The sequence below is a fragment of the Leuresthes tenuis genome, unplaced genomic scaffold (genome assembly GCF_036924035.1).
Source record: "Leuresthes tenuis unplaced genomic scaffold, fLeuTen1.0.hap1 SCAF_3, whole genome shotgun sequence".
In the NCBI taxonomy this organism is placed as follows: Eukaryota; Metazoa; Chordata; class Actinopteri; order Atheriniformes; family Atherinopsidae; genus Leuresthes; species Leuresthes tenuis.
The window spans coordinates 1,800,810-1,822,774 of record NW_027325357.1 but is presented as its reverse complement, the minus strand read 5'-3'; the positions used below and the strand labels follow the sequence as shown (position 1 = coordinate 1,822,774).

The 21,965-nt window shown below is 48.4% G+C and overlaps 2 protein-coding genes across 4 annotated transcripts in view; one reads left to right on the top strand and one right to left on the bottom strand.

The window, feature by feature from the left end:
* The window catches only part of rnf123 (ring finger protein 123), a 109,887-nt gene that overhangs the window by 67,668 nt on the left and 20,254 nt on the right, over positions 1–21,965 (top strand). For all 3 annotated transcript variants that reach the window (XM_072381380.1, XM_072381378.1, XM_072381379.1), the window contains exon 37: positions 11,339–11,571. In XM_072381380.1, coding sequence (XP_072237481.1) covers positions 11,339–11,571 — 233 coding nt within the window. The remainder of the gene's footprint in view (positions 1–11,338; positions 11,572–21,965) is intronic.
* amigo3 (adhesion molecule with Ig-like domain 3) lies at positions 1,407–4,562 on the bottom strand. Its single transcript, XM_072383067.1, has one exon. It carries the CDS (start codon positions 3,768–3,770, stop codon positions 2,220–2,222), a length of 1,551 nt encoding a protein of 516 aa, XP_072239168.1. The 5' UTR covers positions 3,771–4,562; the 3' UTR covers positions 1,407–2,219.

Below are 21,965 nucleotides of genomic sequence, written 5' to 3'. Positions count from 1 at the left end.
TTTTCTGCTGTTTTCTGGCTGTTTTCTGCTGGATTCTGGCTGGATTCTGGCTGTTTTCTGCTGGATTCTGGCTGTTTTCTGCTATTTTCTGGCTGGATTCTGGCTGTTTTCTGCTGGATTCTGGCTGTTTTCTGCTGTTTTCTGGCTGTTTTCTGCTGGATTCTGGCTGTTTTCTGGCTGGATTCTGGCTGTTTTCTGCTGTTTTCTGGCTGGATTCTGGCTGTTTTCTGCTGGATTCTGGCTGTTTTCTGCTGGATTCTGGCTGTTTTTTTCTGTTTTCTGGCTGGATTCTGGCTGTTTTCTGCTGGATTCTGGCTGTTTTCTGCTGTTTTCTGGCTGGATTCTGGCTGTTTTCTGCTGGATTCTGGCTGTTTTCTGCTGTTTTCTGGCTGTTTTCTGCTGGATTCTGGCTGTTTTCTGGCTGGATTCTGGCTGTTTTCTGCTGGATTCTGGCTGTTTTCTGCTGTTTTCTGGCTTTTTTCTGGCTGTTTTCTGCTGGATTCTGGCTGTTTTCTGGCTTTTTTCTGTCTGGATTCTGGCTGTTTTCTGCTGTTTTCTGTCTGGATTCTGGCTGTTTTCTGCTGGATTCTGGCTGTTTTCTGCTGTTTTCTGGCTGTTTTCTGCTGTTTTCTGGCTGGATTCTGGCTGTTTTCTGCTGTTTTCTGGCTGGATTCTGGCTGTTTTCTGCTGTTTTCTGGCTGGATTCTGGCTGTTTTCTGCTGTTTTCTGCTGGATTCTGGCTGTTTTCTGCTGTTTTCTGCTGGATTCTGGCTGTTTTCTGCTGTTTTCTGGCTGTTTTCTGCTGTTTTCTGCTATTTTCTGGCTGTTTTCTGCTGTTCTTCCTGACCAGGCTGCAGCGATGCTCTGCAGAACATTTTAACTCCTCATTTGTCAGCCACCTGCTTTACTTTGTGAACTCGAATCTTTTTGTTATTTTTGATTTAAAAAGGAAAACCATCAGCAGATTTTCAGCCTCTCTGTGACTTTGGTTAAATCGTTCTTTCATCTCGGTTCCTTCACATCTGTTTCTCCCACCACTCCTCACACTTCGGCTCTTGTTCAGTCTTTTCCTTTACTGAACGTTTCTATTTTAATAAATTTGAATATTTCAGGATTGATTTACTTCAATCTTTGCTGAAATAGAACCTTCAAACATAAAACTCACACCTTCTCTCTCTGGTCGTGCTCTGGTTTCTCTTCACATCACATAAGATGGAGCTCACAGCAAAGCTTCAACTGGTAAAGAATAAACAGCTGACTGGTCATGTGACCATTTACTCGAGCTCGGTTGCTTTTGTGGACAGGAAAGTGGATCATTTTGGGTCATTTGTGTTGTTTCAGTGTGAGTTTGAACATGCAAACATGGTGGCTGTGCTCATCCATGCACACACACACATATCCATTGTGCACCAACATAATAAGTGTTCCATCAGAGGCAATAAGAAGGCAGACGTGGAGCTGGACGGTGCAGATATGGAGGTTTATTAACACACAGATACAGGGAGGGGGGTGCGGTCAATGCAGTGAAGACAATCAAACAAACACAGCCGAAGTGGTCCGTCAGAATGCTCTGTGGCACAGTTTGATTTCACATTTGTTGTCTGAGACGTGGTGAAAAAGGGAACCGCTGCCCTCCAGCTGAAAGAATCTCACAGGATGGCGTTAAATAAGTTCCAGAGACGGAGGAAGGAGGGTCCTTTGAAGCCATCTCTGTGCTTAGTTTCTAACTCTGCTCTAAAGCCACCGTGCACAGTTATCTGCTCTCGCACCGCCTCTGGAAACCAAAAACAGGAAGCTAAAAGCGCTACAAAAAGGTTTCTGTCTACGTCTCTGAGAGACACGAAGGCATCTGGAGCGAATGTTAAAGGTTGAAGCCGTGCTTAAAGGGAAACTTTGAGTCATGCTCGGAGGGCTCCGCCTCCCCCAACTCTGACGTCCTCTCAGAGGGGTCCGACCTCGTCTCTTTGGTCTGAACTCGGACGGTTGTCCCGAGCGCCTCCCGACCCGTCACAGTGCGCTGGTTGGTGGCCGTGGGGGGGAGTGGCGAGCAGCCCTGAGCCCGCAGTGACGCGGAACAGCCTCAGTCGAACAGAATTGCACTTGGAATAAAACGGCTGTCAGAGTTCCTGCTGAGCTCAGGTCTGCTGCCAGGGGAGGGGGGGGGGGGGGGGGGTGAGGAAGAGGAGGGGGAGGTGCCAGTCTGTGAGCGAGTCCTGTCGCTATGGCAACGTGATGGGCGTGTCTGAAAAGACGGACACGAAGGAGTCCGTGTCCCTGGCCCTTTGCGGTTGCTCCGCCCCCAACGGTAGCCCCGCCCTCAGCTTGCCGTTCTGCTGCTCTTTGATTGGCTCCAGAAAGACCACATGCTTGTTCGTACTGACCTTGCGGCCGGGGCCTTCGGTGGTCGTCGGCGGGGTCGGCGTAAGGATGGAGGACTGGGCGCTGCTCGTCCCCACCTCGTTGCCGTGGCTGGCGGTGGCCGTCGCCGCTGGCTGGGCCTTTGGGCACGGCGGGCAGCGGCAGGGCGTCAGGTACAGGTACATGAGGACCAGCACCAGGCTGACCACGCAGCCCAGCAGGGTGGTGAAGCCCGTGTTGAAGGGCTCGTGGTCCTCGCCATCGTGCTGCAGCACCACGGTCACGTTGACCTCCCAGGTTTCTTTCCTCTCGAGGTCCTGCGCCATGCACAGGTAGATCCCAGAGTCCTGCTCGCGCGCCGCCACGATCTCCAGGCTGCCATTGGTGAACATCTTCAAGGAGCCGTTGTTGCCTGGCGGCGCCACGTACTCGGTGTTCGGCGACACCCAGAAGAAGGTGGCGCTGCGGCCGGTCAGAGGCGTCACGCAGTGCAGCGTCAGCGCCTCTCCCGCCCTCACGGACACGCTGCGAGGGTACTGCTCCTCCAGCAGCCCGTTCATCGCCGTCATGTTGCACTTCTCAAAGTAGCGGCTGTGCAGGAAGAAGCGCACGGTTCCCCTCTGAATGCCGTAGACCAGGCAGACGTGCTCCTGCCTGAAGAATCTGACGGGGGCAAAGCCCCGCCGCTCCCAGAACCGGAACAGGCCGTACATGGAGCACTCGCACACCAGCGAGTTGTTGTGCAGGTAGAGCCCCTCCTGCACCGCCAGGGGCAGGTTGGTTATGTCCTCCAGGGGCAGTTTGGGCAGGCGGTTGGAGGACAGGTCCAGCATGGACAGGTGGGGGTGGCTGTGCTTCTGGATGGTGAAGAAGGGGAAGTCGGTGAGGCGGTTGTGACTGAGGTAGGCCTTGTGGAGGTTCACCAGCCCAACCAGCGCTGTGCCCTCCACGTGCACGATCCGGTTGTTGAACAGCAGCAGCTCCTCCAGTCCCGGCAGCTCCTGGAAATAATGCTGCTTCAACGCTTGCAGCTGATTGGACGACAGGTCCAGGTGTCGGAGCAGCGTCCCGGAGGAGTTCCTGAAGGCCCCCGGCTCGATTGTAGTCAGCTGGTTTTGTGCCAAACGCAATGTCTCCAGTCGGGTGAGTCCCTCGAAGCTGCCCGCTTTCAGCTCCCCGATCCAGTTATGGCTCAGATCCAGAGTGGCGGCGGAGGCGGGCAGATCCCTGGGGACCCGGTCCAAACCCAGCGCCGTGCAGCTCAGGATGTCCGAGGCGCAGAGGCACCCTGCCGCCGGGGCTGAGCCCTGGGAGGGGTCAACGCTGGCCTGGACAGGGCCCAGCTGTAGGCAAAGCATCAGCACGACGACAGGCCAGGCGGCGCCCCCCAGAAACCCAGCAACATGCAGCATGGTGCTGCCAGCAGGCTCGTCTGATCTCACAGCTGCGTCTGTTTTACTTTAAGAGCCGGTGCAACGCCTTTTCTTTCTCTCTCACATCCCGCTGCTCTGGGATTCATCTCATTTTGACGTAATTTGCTCTAAACACAAACGGCCCGCTGAGGGACGCAGGCAGCAGGCAGCAGGCGCTCGGCTTTCATGTTCAAACTGTCCATGGACGGGTTGGCCCCAGAGTCAGCGCCTCATCGCTTTAGTCCAGAGCTTCTGTGATTGGCTGAGGTTTGACCTTCCAGTCGTGCCCGGCTGTTTATTTGTTCTGACCCGGTTAATGTTGGATGGGGCGACTGCGTCCACCTGCCATCTGGAAAAGGGGAAAAGTCCAAAATGTGGAAGCAAAGCTTGTGTTGGTAGGGAAGTGTCCTCCAGGTGTTTGCAGGTACGCTGTGTTCTCTCAGCCTCCTCTGATGCCTCTGATGCCCGTTCCACTCTTTCTCTTTGCAGCTCCCACTCACAGAAGTCAGTCTGATTGTAAAATCCTGAATTTGAGAACTTTATCTCCTTGTCTGAGTCGTCACTCTCTCATCTTCCCGGGGTTTCCTTCATGAACCGGAGCCCCAGCTGCCGTTTCCCCCGGCTGATCTGTGGCCACCCAGCTTTCCTCTCTGCTCTGTGGGAGGATTTTAAAAGGCTCTCTGTGAAATCCCAACATGAAGCCTCCAGCAGCTGCCTCTTTATCTCCTCCTCTGAGGCTCGTAAAAAGCAGAGTGAACTTCCCGTTGGTCAGATCCTGTGTGTGCTGCTGCCTCCGTCTGTCTGCCTCTTCTGGTGCTTTCCCAGCTCCACCTCTCCTCTTCCTCTCCTGCTCAGCCCTCCTCCCCCAGCATCCTCCGCCCTCCTCCTTCTCCTCTGCTCACACTTTGTCTTCACCCTCTCAGACGGCTTATGTTGCCACAGAAGGAGCTTTGAGGCTGATTTCACAGAGGATTTGATTGGCTGGAGAGATGTGAGTGTGCCTCTCAGTCTTTCCTCTTCAGTTTAGGTCTCTTGTACTCGAATAAATCGGCATGTTCTGAGTTTCAGCACGTTCAGAGTGAGATGAGATATGAGACATTTTTATCTTAGTAAGAGAAAATTCCTTCTTCCTGTTCCTGGGAGCATATGTTAGAGTGTCTGAAGTCACCAAAAACACAACTCTGGTATTATTTTAGCTCCCCTTCACCTGATAATTCCTCATTTAACGAGCCGTTCTGATTTTCATTTCTAAAGTACGTCACTCCTTAAGTTGGCTCCGCCTCCTCCGCTAAGCCCCGCCCCCTCACCTCCACCCTGCTGGACGGATGAAGCCAGCTTCTGGTGGAAATGTTCTGCTGTGAGCTGCACTGAGGAGCATGCATCTTCCATCCAGCAGCAGCCTCAGAGGATATAAGAGCCCAGTGGATAAACTATATCTGAGGCTAATGTTCCAGCAGAGTTAGCTAAAGACTGTGAATGTGCAGCAGCCACTTTTCATCCCACTGTTTTAACAACTTGGTCCAGTTCAACGCTGGACTGAAGGAACTGAGCCACAAAGAGGATCAGTTCCAACTCTCAGAGCCTGAACTTCAGAGCAGGGAAATGGAAGCATCTGAGAAATAACTCCTCATGGTTTATTTACAGATTTATTTCTTCCTTTAGCTGAAGCTAACGCTAACAGCTTAGCTAATGAAGATGACGTACACCAACTTCTAAGGAGTTACTGCTGTTCCTTTCTGAAAGATGAACATTATTGTTCCCACATTACTTTGTTAGCTGAAGCTAACGCTAACAGCTTAGCTAATGAAGATGACGTACACCAACTTCTAAGGAGTTACTGCTGTTCCTTTCTGAAAGATGAACATTATTGTTCCCACATTACTTTGTTAGCTGAAGCTAACGCTAACAGATTAGCTAATGAAGATGACGTACACCAACTTCTAAGGAGTTACTGCTGTTCCTTTCTGAAAGATGAACATTATTGTTCCCACATTACTTTGTTAGCTGAAGCTTTCTAGCTGAACGGTTCCGTTCTGTAACTCAGACAACCTGCAGCTGTGTTTAAGGTGTGTTTCCAACACAACACTCTGAGAGAAATATGTCTGATCTGCTGCCCCTGTGATCTCCTTTGGAGCGTTAAAAAGCCCGCGAACAAACGAACACATCTGCCGGTTCCAGGAGCCAGATATCCAGCTGCAGGTTCTGCTGAGTCAGCATCCTCCTGAGCTCCTTTCGCTGTGCACGTGTCTCCACCTTCATGATTATTCACAACCTTTGTGTAACCTTTCCGCTTGTTTACATCTTTGCCCTCAGTCCACATCTGTTAACATCTGTTTGGAAACGAGCGCATGTGGTTGTCTCGTCCTCTGAGCTTCTGTTCGGACTTTTCTGTACATTTCAGGGTGATCCGGTGTCAGAGGAACACACTTTGGTTCTGTGACAGCTGAGAGAAAAGAGCTTTTAAGATAAACTGCGCCTCAGCTGACACACGGACGACTTATTGATGCCGCTGCCCGCCATCAGAGGTCATCGGTCACAGGAACACGGAGCTCTGCTCAGCCGGTTCAGCTCTTAGTTGGTCTGTTGGCTCAGCTGCTGGTTCTGACCCGGTTTGATTTGTCTTTAAACGTCTCTGCAGAGGACCTCAGAGACTTTATCTCCACAGGTCAGACTCGTTCTCCTGTAAAACTGAATGCCAGCAGTCGGCTTCAGGGTCAGCACAGAGCGTCCTCCTGCTGGACCGAACAGTTCACTTATTATTAACTCCCCAGCTCCCCCAGAGGAGCCGGTTTCGCTTTGGTCTGTTGACTTTATCGATTGGATGATAATTGGGTGCAGAGGAGGCGGGGTCAGAGGTCATACTGTCAGCTGACGTGTTATTTACTCACATGTTGAACAGCAGTCAGTGGTCTTCGGGGGTTGTTGTATTCATTCATGCTGCTCCTGTATAATTAGCCTCATCAAGTCTAAACCCGCTGCTCTTTTGTTGCTTTATAATTAAAGAGGGAACAATGGGTCTGTGACATTTCTCAGGCTGTGACTCACTCTGCTCTTCCTCAGTTGTTTCCACCATCAGCTTCCTCTCCTCCTCTGTCTGCTGCTTCTCAGCTGATGTGAAGTCATATTTTTTGCACTTTTAATCGAGCATTAAACCAGAAATCCTGCGGCTCACCGTGTAAATGTGAGCGTCTCAGCCTGTGAAAACTGTTGAGATGAACACAAAGGCTCAGACTCTCTCTGGTTTTATGGGAGCAGTCAAGCAGAAACGAACGGTTCGGACCGCCGTCTTGTCTCAGTTCCTCCCACAGAGATGCAGATTTACTGCAGATCTTCACATCTGGGCTGTCTGCTGGTAAAACCTTTGAAAATATTCTGATATGACCTGAGAAATTCTTCTTTCTGATGAAGCCTGGAAGTAAATCTAAAGATCTCTGACATCTCCATCCACAGAACCCCCTTTTGGCCAGCGTTTCCCACTGATTCAAAGCTCTTCCCTGCCTGCTCCATGTCAAATGAAGTGAAATTTGGACGATTTCCCAGCACACGGCGGCTGAAAATCCCGGCATTAAACTATAAAAATCATTGACTCTGAATAGCTTTTAGATTTCCGCCGAAGCTCAACCGGACTTCTTGTTTTTGTGGATGCTGACGGCAGCAGAGACCCAGCAGAGGCCCGAGGTTTCCCCTCACGCTTTCACCAGCCTGCTGTGAATTCGCTGCTTTATTGAGTGCTTTTAAAGGTGTCTGAGTGAGCCACCTCGGTTCTGAGGAATCTGATGACTTCTGTCAGCCCGAGGTTCCGGTTTTACACCAGCGGGTTTATCACACACAGGTGCACCTGCTGAAACAAGCAGATTAAATCCTCAACCACTGTCTGCAGCAGCTGTTTATATTCTTTGCAGGCTGCAGTGTAATCAGAGCCGATCCAATAACCAGCAGCAAAGCCCAGAGAGCAGGTCTGTAAACACGGCAACGTGAAGGGATTACTAATCATCAGGCAGGTGTCTTATTTCTGAGCGAGCTGCCAGCTGTCTGACTGAGTCTCGCCTCTTTTTGTCCCTGAGGTGTTGCCGTCGGTTTCAGAGCCTCCGTGTTTTTTACGGTCATAAAAGCTGAGTTTTTACTCTTCCAGGCCCGACTGCAGCATCATCGGTGAAGATTAAGAGTTTAGATCCAGCTGCTGATCAGCTGGAACGCGTTTAAAGCGCCGGACTCTGACCAAAGAGCTGCTCAGCTGCATAAATGCAACAATAATGTGAATAAATAACAACCCAGCAGACAGCAGTTAAAGACGATGAACCAAATAAAGGCAGAGCTCAGAATAAAATCAGCATGTGGAGCCAAAAGCCCAGAAGAAGAGATAAACTGCTCCGCCTCGCTGTTTTCAGCCAGTTTTTGGGACGTCTCGGAGCATCTGGTTGGTTCAGAGCTCAGAGCTCTGACCGGTAGGACGGTGCCGGTCCATTTAAAACCTGAAAATCAATCTGAAAACAGAGGTTTTGTGGCTTTTTAACCCCAGCTGCTGCATTTTGGACCAACAGAACACTGGTCTGTGCCCAGGTGTGTCCAAGAACCAGGTGAGGAAACCCTGAGGTTTTGGACCAGGAGGAAAGAGCTGCAGCTGCTCTGTGATTAGTCGCCTGATCGTCTCCTTTCGGCTGGTTTTTACACTGAAAACAGTCAACATGTTGGTTTTACCAGACAGATTATGACTTCTCTGCATTCACTCCATGAAATACGACGTCTTCCTGTCGTCTTTAACCTCATTGATCCGCCGCAGCTATAAAATCCCCCAGTTATTGGTGGAGTTTTATAATTTTAGGCTGCAAACTCATTATGTTCCATCACTGCATCGATCAGAACGCATCCTCCGATCGACAAACTCCCACAGCTCCCACAAAGCCCCGAGCTTTGATTTTCATCTCCGAGAAATCCATCCAGCAGTGAGGAAACTCCACGTTTCCCAGCTGATGTTTCCCAGCTGATGTTTCCCAGCGAGTGTTTGGCTGTGAAGCAGAGCAGAGGGGTGTGTGGGTCGGGTACTACCAGGAAGATTTGAGTGTTTTTCATCATGTAAAAGTCCTCCATCAGTGAATATTATCACATGTTCTGATGCAGATCCTCCTGCTCCTGACAGATCTGCTCAGAGGACAGATCCCACCTTTACTGACAGACTTTCATCTCCTCAGAGGCTCCCAGGGGTCATGTGGTAGAGATGATTATCAGGACAATGTGTGAGTACTGATGAACAAACAGAGAGAGGACGAAGCTGAGTGTGAACGCTTAGAGACGAAAGGCAGAGCAGATTGGTTCTGAGAGGCTGCGGTGGAAAGCCTCAGCATGAAAGATTGATGCAGAGAGGTTGGATAGAGTCGTGCCGCAGGGAGAGAGGAGGGGAGTTTCATCAGGAAGAGGAGCAGCGATGAAGGCTGAAGAGCATCCAGCAGCACATCGTTTAACTTCAGGTTGGAAAGCTCAGAAACAGCTGAACTTACAGAACCTTTAAAGGAAGCCGTCTCAGGTACTTTCCTTTCCATAAAACAGATGTTGGGGGATGTGTTTCCTGATATTTTGGCCTCAGCTTTGCTGTTATCAGCCTGAAGCCTGCAACAGAAGTAGCTCCACGACTCAAACCCACTCTGTAAGTTGGTGGAGACACGATGGAGCTGCCTGGCCTGGCGGCTCGCAGCTCCGTGCCTCTGAAGCTCCTCCTTCTGAACCGATAAGCTCCACCACACTGTGGGGGGGCAGGGCTGCTTATCAGGGCATGTTGAGGTAAAAACAAAGAGCCGGGGTTCAGGAGAGTAGATGTTCTGAGTCAGAGGGCTCTGAGGGAGGCAGGGAGAGTAACCGATGCTCTGTAACTTCTGTGAGTGGCTCTGTTTCTGTCCGGGTTCAGACCGCTTCTATAAGGACCTGTGATGGCTGGTGGGGACATCGAATGGGGGGGCTTAGGCTAATGTATTATAAAAGCAAAGTAGTTGTATTTCAACATAAAAGGTGTCCTGTTAGAAAGTTTAAACTATTACAACAGCACGGGTCTTGGAAACTCAAGGAAAGCTTCTTTTGCCGTGTGTTCTTGGCGTTGAATTGTGCTAAATAAACTTGCCTTGTATTGTGTTTCTGCACATCTGGGGCCAGATGAAACCCTGAAACCTTTGTTCAGCTCCAGATGTTTTCCAAAAGCCAAATTAAAACATAATAAAGCCCGAATAAACCAAAACACTATTTAGAAGAATGCACTGATGGAAAATATACCATCTCTCTGGAAATACAAATACTTTCACACCATAAAAGGTTTTAAAAAAAGGTCAACCCAGACTTATAGCCTATTGCAATTAGCTTTGGAACACAATAATCCAAACATCAGCACAAAACTAAAATAGTAACTCCAGAAAAACACTCCAGAAAGACGTTAAGAAAAGAAATACTCCACAAAATGTTCCATCTGTGTGACATGAATGGGGGGGTCTACCTTATCTGAAGAGAAGCTTCAAGAGGCCGTTAGCTGTTAGCCTTTCTAACCTTAGCTGTTAGCCGTTAGCCTTTCTAACCTTAGCCGTTAGCTGTTAGCCTTTCTAACCTTAGCCGTTAGCCTTTCTAACCTTAGCCGTTAGCCGTTAGCCTTTCTAACCTTAGCCGTTAGCCTTTCTAACGTTAGCTGTTAGCCTTTCTAACCTTAGCTGCTAGCCGTTAGCCTTTCTAACATTAGCCGTTAGCCTTTCTAACGTTAGCCGTTAGCCTTTCTAACCTTAGCCGTTAGCCTTTCTCTCAAACCAAGTTACACAAAAGCTACGATTCTGGCGCTTTTCTTTCTGTGTAATTTGGATATCCTTTGGATGATGTGCCCCTACTTTTTTCACCTGAGGACATTGAAGAAAACGGATTTGAAAGTAAATAATCCACTTTGTTAACGCCGATGCCTGCCATTGTCAAAGTTTCGCCCTTCACACGCAGTCAAGTAGAGTCGTCTGTGATTGGCCCAAATCTGCTGGTTTTGGGCTGTACAGATTTAGCCCAAATGGAGGGGGCGGGACTTGCAACCTGTCACTCAAATGTTGAAGAAAAGTCAAGTGGAACTGAGCCGCTTCGCTTGGGCTGTAGATAATTAGCCCGTTTTCACCGATTTCATGGGTTTCAGTTCAGATTTTGCTCCGCCTCTGATCAAAAATTAAAGAACAATTTGTTTAAAGTTGTTATTGAAATATTTATGTATTATATTCTAATTTTTATTGAATAATGTAGGGGGGGCTGAGCCCTGTTAGCCCAATTATACCAGCCGTCCCTGATAAGGACGATGATGCATGAGAAGAAGGTGAGGCAGGGAGGTGCCGACAGACTGAAGTGAGCAGCTCCATCTCCAGGAGGTTCTGATCAGGTTCTGCTCTCTTCTTCTGCTGTGGTTTGTTTCCTCTGAGCTGCTCCGTCTGCTGTGTTTGGACGACATTAGAAACCTGAACCTCCAAACGTTTTCCTGTTTCCTGTCGTCATGGCAGCAGTTGAACAGAGGCATGCTGGGTAATGTGGTTTTCCTGCAGATTAAAGCATTTCCTCTTCTCTCCTCCCAGGACGTCTCGGGCCGCCTCTGTCCTCCTCTCTGACCCCTGCTTCCAGCTGCACTCCATCCAGCACCTCCTGGGTGAGGCAGGAGACTCGTCCGGCTCCTCATTGGCCGTCACCGCCGCCGCCCGTCCGGCGGTCGGCCCGGCGGTCCCCGCAGCCTCATCTGTGGCCCCTCCGGTGCCTTCAGCTGCTGGGAACTCGGGCCCCTCTGAGCGAAAACACTTCTCTCTGCACGCATGTGAGTGTCTCCAGATGTTTTAGCTGCTGTGACCTGTGGGGTGTTAAAAAAAAAAAAACTCCTGGTGTGGGCCAGGTGCATTGTGGGTAATGTAGGAAGGTTCAGAACCTTCTCAGTAAAACTGCGTTTATTGTTTCTCTGTTGAACGATTTGGCTGCTTTTTAACTTTTTAAACACAGAGCTAAAGACTACCTTCTGTGTGTGTGTGTGTGTGCGTGCACGTGTGCGTGCACGTGTGCAGGAAACATCAACACAGCTCCAGTTGGGTTTGAGCTCACAGTGAATCTGTGGTGACTTTGGAGGCACCGGCGTTTTCTCCTTAATGTGATTCTGACTTCTCTTTAATGTGGTTTGGGGCTGCAGTGGCATCTGTCACGTGCACAGATCTGTCACGTGCACAGCTCCCTCTGCAGCAGAGCTGCTGCTGTGAGTGAACCTCAGTGAATAAGGCTCAGCCTGATTTCATGGTATTCTATTTATTCATTAATATTTAACCTTTATTCAACCAGAACTCTTAAAGCTCGGTTGCACAATAGCATCACATGTGATTTACTGTGTGTTTGAATCAATCAAACTTTATTCATTAAGCACTTTTCATACAACTTTGCACTAGAACAATAATTATAAAATATCCCACATAGCTCCAGCATAAATAAATAGTCTCTCTCTTTCACAGATCACTGCTGAGCCGTATAAATAATAATAATAGAGAAAGAAATAAATGATAAATTATCTTTTAAATATGATCTAGAGTTTGGTTTAGTTGATGTTGACAAGTTGTAGCTGCAGGAGAGTCTGCTGTCACAGCATCATCATGCATAAAGATCAAGAATAGTTCTGGAGACTAAATTATTACAGTGTAAAATGAACAGGAGTGGTCCTGGGACCGAGCCCTGAGGAACACCTTGACATCAGAGTGTCTGTTTCTGCAGTTTTAAGCTTCATGCTGCTGGCCTTCAGGAGTGTTTGTGGTTGGATCAGGTAAGGCAGAGGTTTAATGTTTCTGAGGCATGTGTTGGTTTAAAGAAGGCACAAAACTACAGAAAACATGATTCAGTAAACGCCTCACAGAGTCCAGCATCTCTTTGTATTAGAAGTTGGACTAAAAACTACAGAAAACATGATTCAGTAAACGCCTCACAGAGTCCAGCATCTCTTCGTATTAGAAGTTGGACTAAAAACTACAGAAAACATGATTCAGTAAACGCCTCACAGAGTCCAGCATCTCTTCGTATTAGAAGTTGGACTAAAAACTACAGAAAACATGATTCAGTAAACGCCTCACAGAGTCCAGCATCTCTTTGTATTAGAAGTTGGACTAAAAAAGACAGAAAACATGATTCAGTAAACGCCTCACAGAGTCCAGCATCTCTTTGTATTAGAAGTTGGACTAAAAAAGACAGAAAACATGATTCAGTAAACGCCTCACAGAGTCCAGCATCTCTTCGTATTAGAAGTTGGACTAAAAACTACAGAAAACATGATTCAGTAAACGCCTCACAGAGTCCAGCATCTCTTTGTATTAGAAGTTGGACTAAAAACTACAGAAAACATGATTCAGTAAACGCCTCACAGAGTCCAGCATCTCTTCGTATTAGAAGTTGGACTAAAAAAGACAGAAAGTGAAGAGATGTGCTTCGTTTGGGGAAAGCATGGAGGCACCACTGCAGTCCTGATCCTCAGTATTGGTGTCAGTGAACTTCAGTGCTTTATCAGAGGAGTTCATCTTCAGCCAAAGCAAATGTTTCTCTTCCTCCACATTTAATCGTCTGTTCTGAGCTGCAGTTGGTGTCAGATTACAGATCCGTTCCTTTCAGATGGACCTCAGCTCTCTGGTGTGAAGTCAGTTTATTCAGACCTGAAAACGTTTTCAGTCGGACGGGAAACTCCAGAAATGACCCCCACCCGCCTGCCGTCTAACGCTCGGATCTCCCACACTGCTGGGAGTCAGTGAAAGCCTCAGAGTGGTGGAGGCAGACTGTTGTGTTGTCGCCTCTGAGTCATGTGACACGTCGTGTCGCGTGGGTCTGTTGTGCTCGTTTCCCGTGTGTGAACCTGGAGTCTGGCTGTCGCCGCAGGCGACGGTCTCATCGCCACCGCATCCTGCTCCGTTACCATGGGAACGCAGGCAGTTTCCATGGCTACCCTGTGTGGCATCATCTGGAGGATTTGTAGAAGTCACGTGGTCTGCTGTCTGAGGCGGGCAAAGATGAAACGTTTGTCATGTGACCATCTCAGTGACCCGTGTTCCAGCCGCTGGCGGGCGGTCACATGACCACCCGAAGGGTCGGAGGGCGGTCACATGACCACCCGAAGGGTCGGAGGGCGGTCACATGACCACCCGAAGGGTCGGAGGGCGGTCACGTGACCACCCGAAGGGTTGGAGGGCGGTCACGTGACCACCCGAAGGGTCGGAGGGCGGTCACGTGACCACCCGAAGGGTTGGAGGGCGGTCACATGACCACCTGAAGGGTCGGAGGGCGGTCACATGACCACCCGAAGGGTCGGAGGGCGGAAAACCAAATATCTGTCTGTGCTGCAGTTTAACAGGTGATGGACATCAGACTCAATCAGCAGCGAAGCGTTCAGGAGGCAGGATGCTGTAAAAATCTGATAAAGACGAGAGATTCAGGAGAAATCAACATTTACTTATCACCTGACAGCAGCCAGAGACCAAAGTGCTTCACATAAAACACAAGACAACAAGAAAAAGGCGAGCCACAGCTTCAGCGAAAAGCCGGCCCGAATAAATGTGTTTTAATTTGGCTTTTGGAAAACATCTGGAGCTGAACAAAGGTTTCAGGGTTTCATCTGGCCCCAGATGTGCAGAAATACAATACAAGGCAAGTTTATTTTATAGCACAATTCAACGCCAAGAAGACACCTGAACGCACCGCAAAAGCAGCTTTTCTTGAGTTAAACTCAGAGAGCTTCCTGTAAATAAATGTTCCAGAATACAGCCTGGCTCCGACAGTTTGAAAGTAATAAAATTAATGTTGAAACGTGATTTAGGCTATGGACAGAGTACAAATAAAATCATTTAAAAATCAGATAAAAATGTGTATGAAACAGAAGATAGATAGAGAAAAAAGTTTATTTTATAGAACAATTCAACAACAAGGTGATTCAAAGTGCTTTACAGAGACATTAAAACAGAAGAAATAAAAAGCAGGATTTAACATTTAAGCAAAAGAAAGAAATAAGAACAATAGATAAAATCAGGAGTTAAAATATGATTCCGTTTTGAAACTCAAGCTTATTCAAAAGCAGCTGAAAATAGATGTTTCTTCAACCTGGACTTAAATCCTGAGAGTTTCAGCTGATCTGAGGCTTTCTGGGAGTTTGTTCCAGACATGTGGAGCATAGAAGCTGAATGCAGCTTCTCCAGGTCTGGTTCTGACTCTGGGAACTGATAAAGAACCGGATCCAGATGACCTGAGGGGTCTGGGAGGTTCATAGTGGGTCAGGAGGTCACTGATGTATTTTGGACCATTCAGAGCTTTATGGACCGGCATCAGAACCTTAAAGTCTATCCTCTGATGGACCGGCATCAGAACTTTAAAGTCTAGGGGGACTCTGACCCGCCAGCGCCGGCAGATCAGCGTCTGAATTAGTCCAGTTAGCACAGCAGGAGCTTCTGTTCATATCAGCAAAGGTCCGTTTGGGAGGTTCTGGTTCCTCCTCTCTAACACGGCTCCCTCTGCACCCTCCTCCCTCTCTGGTTCTGACAGATTAATTCCTACCAGAACCAGAACTCTGTCCTCTCTGTTGTTTTCCCTCTTTTGGCCTCTGGTCTTGGATGATGTTCGGGTCCTGAACCGAACCGGACCGGACCTCTTTTCCTCTCGGCTGGACCTTCTCCTGCTGCTGAGGAAACATCCTCGACTTTGAGTCCAGTGATGGACCAGAACCTCAGGTCCAGAGTTTAGTTCTTCTCGGGGACCTCTGCTCTCTTTATTCCAGCCACATGGAGTGATGGACCAGAACCTCAGGTCCAGAGTTTAGTTCTGATCGGGGACCAGAACCTCGAGTCCAGAGTTTAGTTCTTCTCGGGGACCTCTGCTCTCTTTATTCCAGCCACATGGAGTGATGGACCAGAACCAAAAAGGCGACTTCACTTTCCTCAGAGCCTCTGTTATTGGAGCTCAACCCACTGGAGCAGCTCATTCATAACAACTTTCCTGTTTCAGTTTCACTTTGAAGAGGTGGATTTATCGAGGATGATGTTGTTTCCGTGCATCAGAAAACCTTCAAACTGTCTGTCTGCAGAACCACAAACCGGGTTTCTCTGAGTCTCGACACAGTCGGTTTGTACTAAAACAGAAGGAGCTGCAGGTAGAGCAGAAAGTCCCTAAATAAGGCTTTAAAACCAGAGCAATGACCGTGAAATAAAGGGCGAATGCCACATTTTTCCATGAAAACAGTCGCTGCTGAGGCGTTTCAGGGCTGCTTTGACAGAAGAAGAACCCAGAAAAGCTTCCTGCCTCCTGAGAAGTCGGACTGAGCCGAGTTTGTCCAACAGAACATGTTTGAATCATTTAAAGAGCAACAGGGCAGAGAAGCTGAGAGGAAGGAACAGCCTGAGCTGGTGTTTTCTGGGAAAAGCTGCAGATTCCTGTTCATTCAGGAGGCTCCAGCCTCTCAGTCTGTCCATAATCCTCTTCATTCTTTTATTTCTGTTTCTCACGGACGAAGCTCTCTAATAGTCTGCCCCCCCCCACCATAACCTCCACATGGCAGCTGTCCAATAAGCCAATATCTGCGGGAGCCCCCACTGCTGCGCTGAAACAGGATCCGTCTGATGGCAGGAGGGGGGGGGAGCAAATGGAAAGAGAAATCGAAATCCATCAAGTGAGAGGGTGGATGTTTAGAGAAGGAGAGGAGGTGAAGTAATGGAGCAGAGGGAGGAGGCTGCTGATGGAGAGCAGCTTTGTTTGGTGACAGCATGAAGTTTCAGCCTCGGTTCTGTTCCTCCTCCTCCTCCTTCATCTCCTCCTCCTCCTCCTCCTCCTCCTCCTCCTCCTTCTCCTCCTCCTCCTCCTCCTCCTCCTCCTCCTCCTCCTCTTCCTCCTCCTCCTCTTCCTTCTTCTCCTCCTCTTCCTCCTCCTCCTTCTTCTTCTCCTCCTCCTCCTCCTCCTCCTCCTCCTCTTCCTCCTCCTCCTCTTCCTTCTTCTCCTCCTTCTTCTTCATCTCCTCCTCCTCCTCCTCTTCCTCTTCCTCTTCCTCCTCCTCCTCCTCTTCCTCCTCCTCCTCTTCCTCCTCCTCCTCCTCCTCCTTCTTCTCCTCCTCCTTCTTCATCTCCTCCTCCTCCTCCTCCTCCTCCTTCTTCTTCATCTCCTCCTCCTCCTCCTCCTCCTCTTCCTCCTCCTCTTCCTTCTCCTCCTCTTCCTCCTCCTTCTTCTCCTCCTCCTCCTCCTCCTCCTCCTTCTTCTCCAGCATGAAGTTTCAGCCTCGGTTCTGTTCGTCGGTACCTGGCATCACTTCTTCCTTTAATCTTCTCATCTTTCCATGTGAACGCCATTAATTCAGCGAAGTCACACGTTTTATTGCATTCATTTAAAAAAACATTCATTTTAAAAAACATTCATTTTAAAAAACATTCATTTTAAAAAACATTCATTTTAAAAAACAGTCCTGAAAAAGCTTCCTGACCAGCCTCTGAAATCAGAACCGGAGAGATTCTGCAGTTCGACTCTGGCTCAGAACCAGAACTGGATCAGAACCAGAACTGGATCAGAACCAGAACTGGATCAGAACCAGAACTGGATCTTCCTCCCAGAGGAGAGCCTGGCGGACAGGACTCTGTGCTGTGATCTGAGCCCGGTTGCACAGCAGCTCGCTGCTTTGCTGCAAAACAAACATCCTGGACTCATTATAGCTGAGAGGATGCAGAGGAATCTCCCTCAGAGCCTTCGTTTCTCACATTTCTTCACACCGTTACGGAGGAGGTGTGGATTAAATATCCCCTGAGGCCAAACTCCTCGTCCTGGAAGAGACTAAATATGTTCTGAGTTAGATTTAGAAACTAACGTGAAGCTTCTGCTGTTTGTGGTCTCAGACTCTCAGGGCCTCGAGTTCAGGGTCAAGAATGTTTATTAATGAACTACAGGTTGAGGATCTCCAGGCAGCAAAACGAAGGGCTGTGAAATCCTAAAGCACCCTGCTCAATAAGTGTTGGAGCAGCTATGAAAACGATCCAGAACCAAAACTCACTCCACTCCAGGAGGAAAACGACAAAAACCATCATCTTTAAACTGATACACGCTTCTAAAGAGGCGAAACAAACAGGAATCCTCTCCTTCTATTGGAGGCAAAATCACTCCTTCAGGGAGGAACAAAATCAGGCAACAAAAAACTTACCGTGGAATAAATTACAGCTGAAGGAGGATCGCTCGACTTCAGGCTCAAGGAAATCACACCTTTGGAGCACCTGGAATGATTAACTCTCAGATTGCTGCGACACGATGGCACAAAACAAGGGAAACTATTTAAATACATGAGGAGCCAAAGGGGAACAGGTGGAAACACTTTGGGAATCAGGGAAGATAATCAGACTCAGGAGGAAGAGCAAGATGCCTGAAACCAGAGAGAAGTTAGTGTTTCAAAATAAAACAGGAAGTGAAATCGAATCTAAAGACACGGACGAATAAAACCGTTAAACTCGGGACATGAAGGGACCACAAAGAGGGATGATTGTCTCTAAGGAAAAGCCAACAAACCTTCAGAGATAAACACTGAGTGTAGAAGGATGAGGAACAACAAACATGAAATTAAAGGGACAAAAACAGGCAGTGAGGCGGGAAAGAAAAGCTTCATCAGTTAACTGGAAGGAGCTGAGCTAAAAAGAAAGAGCAGAACCTCCAGCTGAACTCCATCCATCCATTAAACACCCCCCCCCCCCCTCAGCCATCATCATCCTCAGAGTGAAACATGCTGAGTCAGAACAAGTGGATCCTGAAGCTCTGACAGGAAACATCAGACTGGTTCAGAGTTAGAAACCCACACAGCATATCAGCACAAACACCTCATACCAGCTGTCATTTCCAGACTATCTGGAGTCCATCATTCTACAGAGAGAAAGATTATTCACAAGTGGAAAACATTCAGGACAGCTGTCAATCTTCCCAGGAGTGGACGTCCCAGCAAGTTCACCCCAAGGTGAAGAAGCCCAGAGCTACATCTCAGACTCTCCAGGCCTCAGTTAGCATGCTAAAGGTTAAAGGTCACCCCAAGGTGAAAAAGCCCAGAGCTACATCTCAGACTCTACAGGCCTCAGTTAGCATGTTAAAGGTTAAAGTTCACCCCAAGGTGAAGAAGCCCAGAGCTACATCTCAGACTCTACAGGCCTCAGTTAGCATGCTAAAGGTTAAAGGTCACCCCCAGGTGAAAAAGCCCAGAGCTACATCTCAGACTCTACAGGCCTCAGTTAGCATGTTGAAGGTTAAAGGTCACCCCAAGGTGAAGAAGCCCAGAGCTACATCTCAGACTCTACAGGCCTCAGTTAGCATGCTAAAGGTTAAAGGTCACCCCAAGGTGAAAAAGCCCAGAGCTACATCTCAGACTCTACAGGCCTCAGTTAGCATGTTAAAGGTTAAAGGTCACCCCAAGGTGAAAAAGCCCAGAGCTACATCTCAGACTCTACAGGCCTCAGTTAGCAAGGTTAAAGGTCACCCCAAGGTGAAAAAGCCCAGAGCTACATCTCAGACTCTACAGAACTCAGTTAGCATGTTAAAGGTTAAAGGTCATACATCTCAGACTCTACAGACCTCAGTTAGCATGTTAAAGGTTAAAGGTCATACATCTCAGACTCTACAGGCCTCAGTTAGCATGTTAAAGGTTAAAGGTCACCCCAAGGTGAAAAAGCCCAGAGCTACATCTCAGACTCTACAGGCCTCAGTTAGCATGTTAAAGGTTAAAGGTCATACATCTCAGACTCTACAGGCCTCAGTTAGCATGTTAAAGGTTAAAGGTCACCCCAAGGTGAAAAAGCCCAGAGCTACATCTCAGACTCTACAGGCCTCAGTTAGCACGTTAAAGGTTAAAGGTCACCCCAAGGTGAAAAAGCCCAGAGCTACATCTCAGACTCTACAGGCCTCAGTTAGCATGTTAAAGGTTAAAGGTCACCCCAAGGTGAAAAAGCCCAGAGCTACATCTCAGACTCTACAGGCCTCAGTTAGCATGCTAAAGGTTAAAGGTCATGACAGCACAGTTAGAAAAAGACTGAACAAGGATGGCTTGTTTGGAAGGGCTGCAGGAGAAAGCCTCTTCTCTCTAAAAAGAACATGGCAGCACAGCTTAGGTTTGCAAAGCTGCATCTGAACAAAGCTCAAGACTTCTGGAACAATGTCCTTTGGACAGACCAGAGCAAAGTGGAGATGTTTGGTCCTAATGCACAGCAGCACGTTTGGAGGAAACCAAACACAGCATATCAGCACAAACACCTCATACCAGCTGTCAAGCACGGTGGTGGAGGGCTGATGATCTGGGCTGGTTCTGCAGCCACAGGACCTGGGCACCTTGCAGTCATTGAGTCCACCATGAACTCCTCTGGATACCAAAGTATTCTGGAGTCAGATGTGAGGCCATCTGTCCCACAGCTAAAGCTGGGCTGAAACTGGCTCATCAACAGGACAAAGATCCCAAACACAGCAGCAGATCTACAGCAGAATGTGTGGAAAAAGAACAGAATCAAGGTGTTGCAACGGTCCAGAGTCCAGACACACGGTTTCCTGTCGGCTCTCTGATAAAACTCAGGTGTTGTTTGGTGCTGATTCTTCCTCAGGCTGAGATTTATCCGTGATGACGGCGGCGCTGTGTGAGCACTGAGCAGCGCCGCCAGGGAAAGGTCGTTTCACTGCGTTTTACCACGTGAGCGTGCACGTCTGTGTGAGCGTGCACGTCTGTGTGAGCGTGCACAGCGGGAGGAAAGGTCACGCTGCAGGTTCGGTGAAGAAAAACATCTCTTTCCTCACACATTCTCTGCTTTAACTACACCATCATTCCTTCCTTCTGTTTGAATTTCCATTTGGAACGAGGATCTAAACCAGGGGTCGGGAACCTATGGCTCGCGAGCCAGGTGTGGCTCTTTTGATGACTGCATCGCAGATAAAACAAAATATTCTCACTTGTTTTAATCCATCCATCGGTTTTTCATGTCCTGTTCAGGGCTGCAGGAGCATTATTTTAATTGGATGATACTGGACTACGTTGGCAGCGTAAAACAGGTAAACGCCCCCTTTTGAATCAGTCTGCTCGGTCATTAGCTCAAAGCTAACACTTCGACGAAGAAGATGGCGAAAAGAAAGAGAGTATCGTACATTTCAGGCCGAATGGACTGAAGAATTCGCCTTTGTGGAGAGAGCAAATTCTGCGGTGTGTCTAATTTGCAAAGACAAAATTACATCGATGAAACGGTCGAAAAACACGCGCCATGCTACCTTTGCATCAAAATACCCGGCAGGAGACAGCAGAAAGAAAGCGAGCCGAGAGCTACTAAAATATATTATATGGCTCTCATTGAAATAAATTTCCAATTTTTTTGCTTTCATGGCTCTCTTAGTCAAAAAGGTTCCCGACCCCTGAACTACACCATCATTCCTTCTGTTTTCTGGGTGAATGCTTGTCTTTGTGACCTCGTATTAAATGTGGAAGTGCGGCTCCATCGTCCTTCACAGTCCTGTCCTGTCGGCCTCCTGGGTGGATGATCCCAGGTTAGCTCGTTATGCCCCGAGGTCGCGGTGCTGTTAATCTCCCCAGTCAGCATGAAGGCCTCCGGCTCCCAGACGGCTTTATTATCCTTCCCCTGAAAACTTTTCAGAAACTTGGTGTCTGAGCTGCTTGTCAGCTGTTGTTCTTCCATGTAACAAGGTAACTGCTTTATGAAGAAGCTGGGAAATAATAAAAAACCTTCTGTTCTCTGGTGGTCAGTGAAGCCTTTTTACAGCTTTGACCTCCGTGTCCAGCACATAAATGAGCTACGACTCTGTTCCCACTTCCCCACTGTGGGCGGAAAGTGTGCACTTTACAGGTTTAATACATCCATTATCTGTGGGCTCCATAGGTCCAGTTACCAGAACCACGGGTCCTCCTGACCTGTGTCCATCAACTGAACATTAGATTTTACTCTGAGAGTTGGAGTCAATTCGCTTGAATAATTCTTTATTGATCTCAGAAGGGAAGTCACAGCTGTTAGAGTTGTTCCTGCAGCCAGGTCCAGGATTCCACCATCTGTTGTTAACCAGCTCTGTGATCCTCCTCCTTTACTGTTAGCGCTCTGTCTGCAGTCTCTGTCTGCCCGGATAGTCTTAAAGCTGAGCAGAGAGCTGTTAGAGTTGTTCCTGCAGCCAGGTCCAGGATTCCACCATCTGTTGTTAACCAGCTCTGTGATCCTCCTC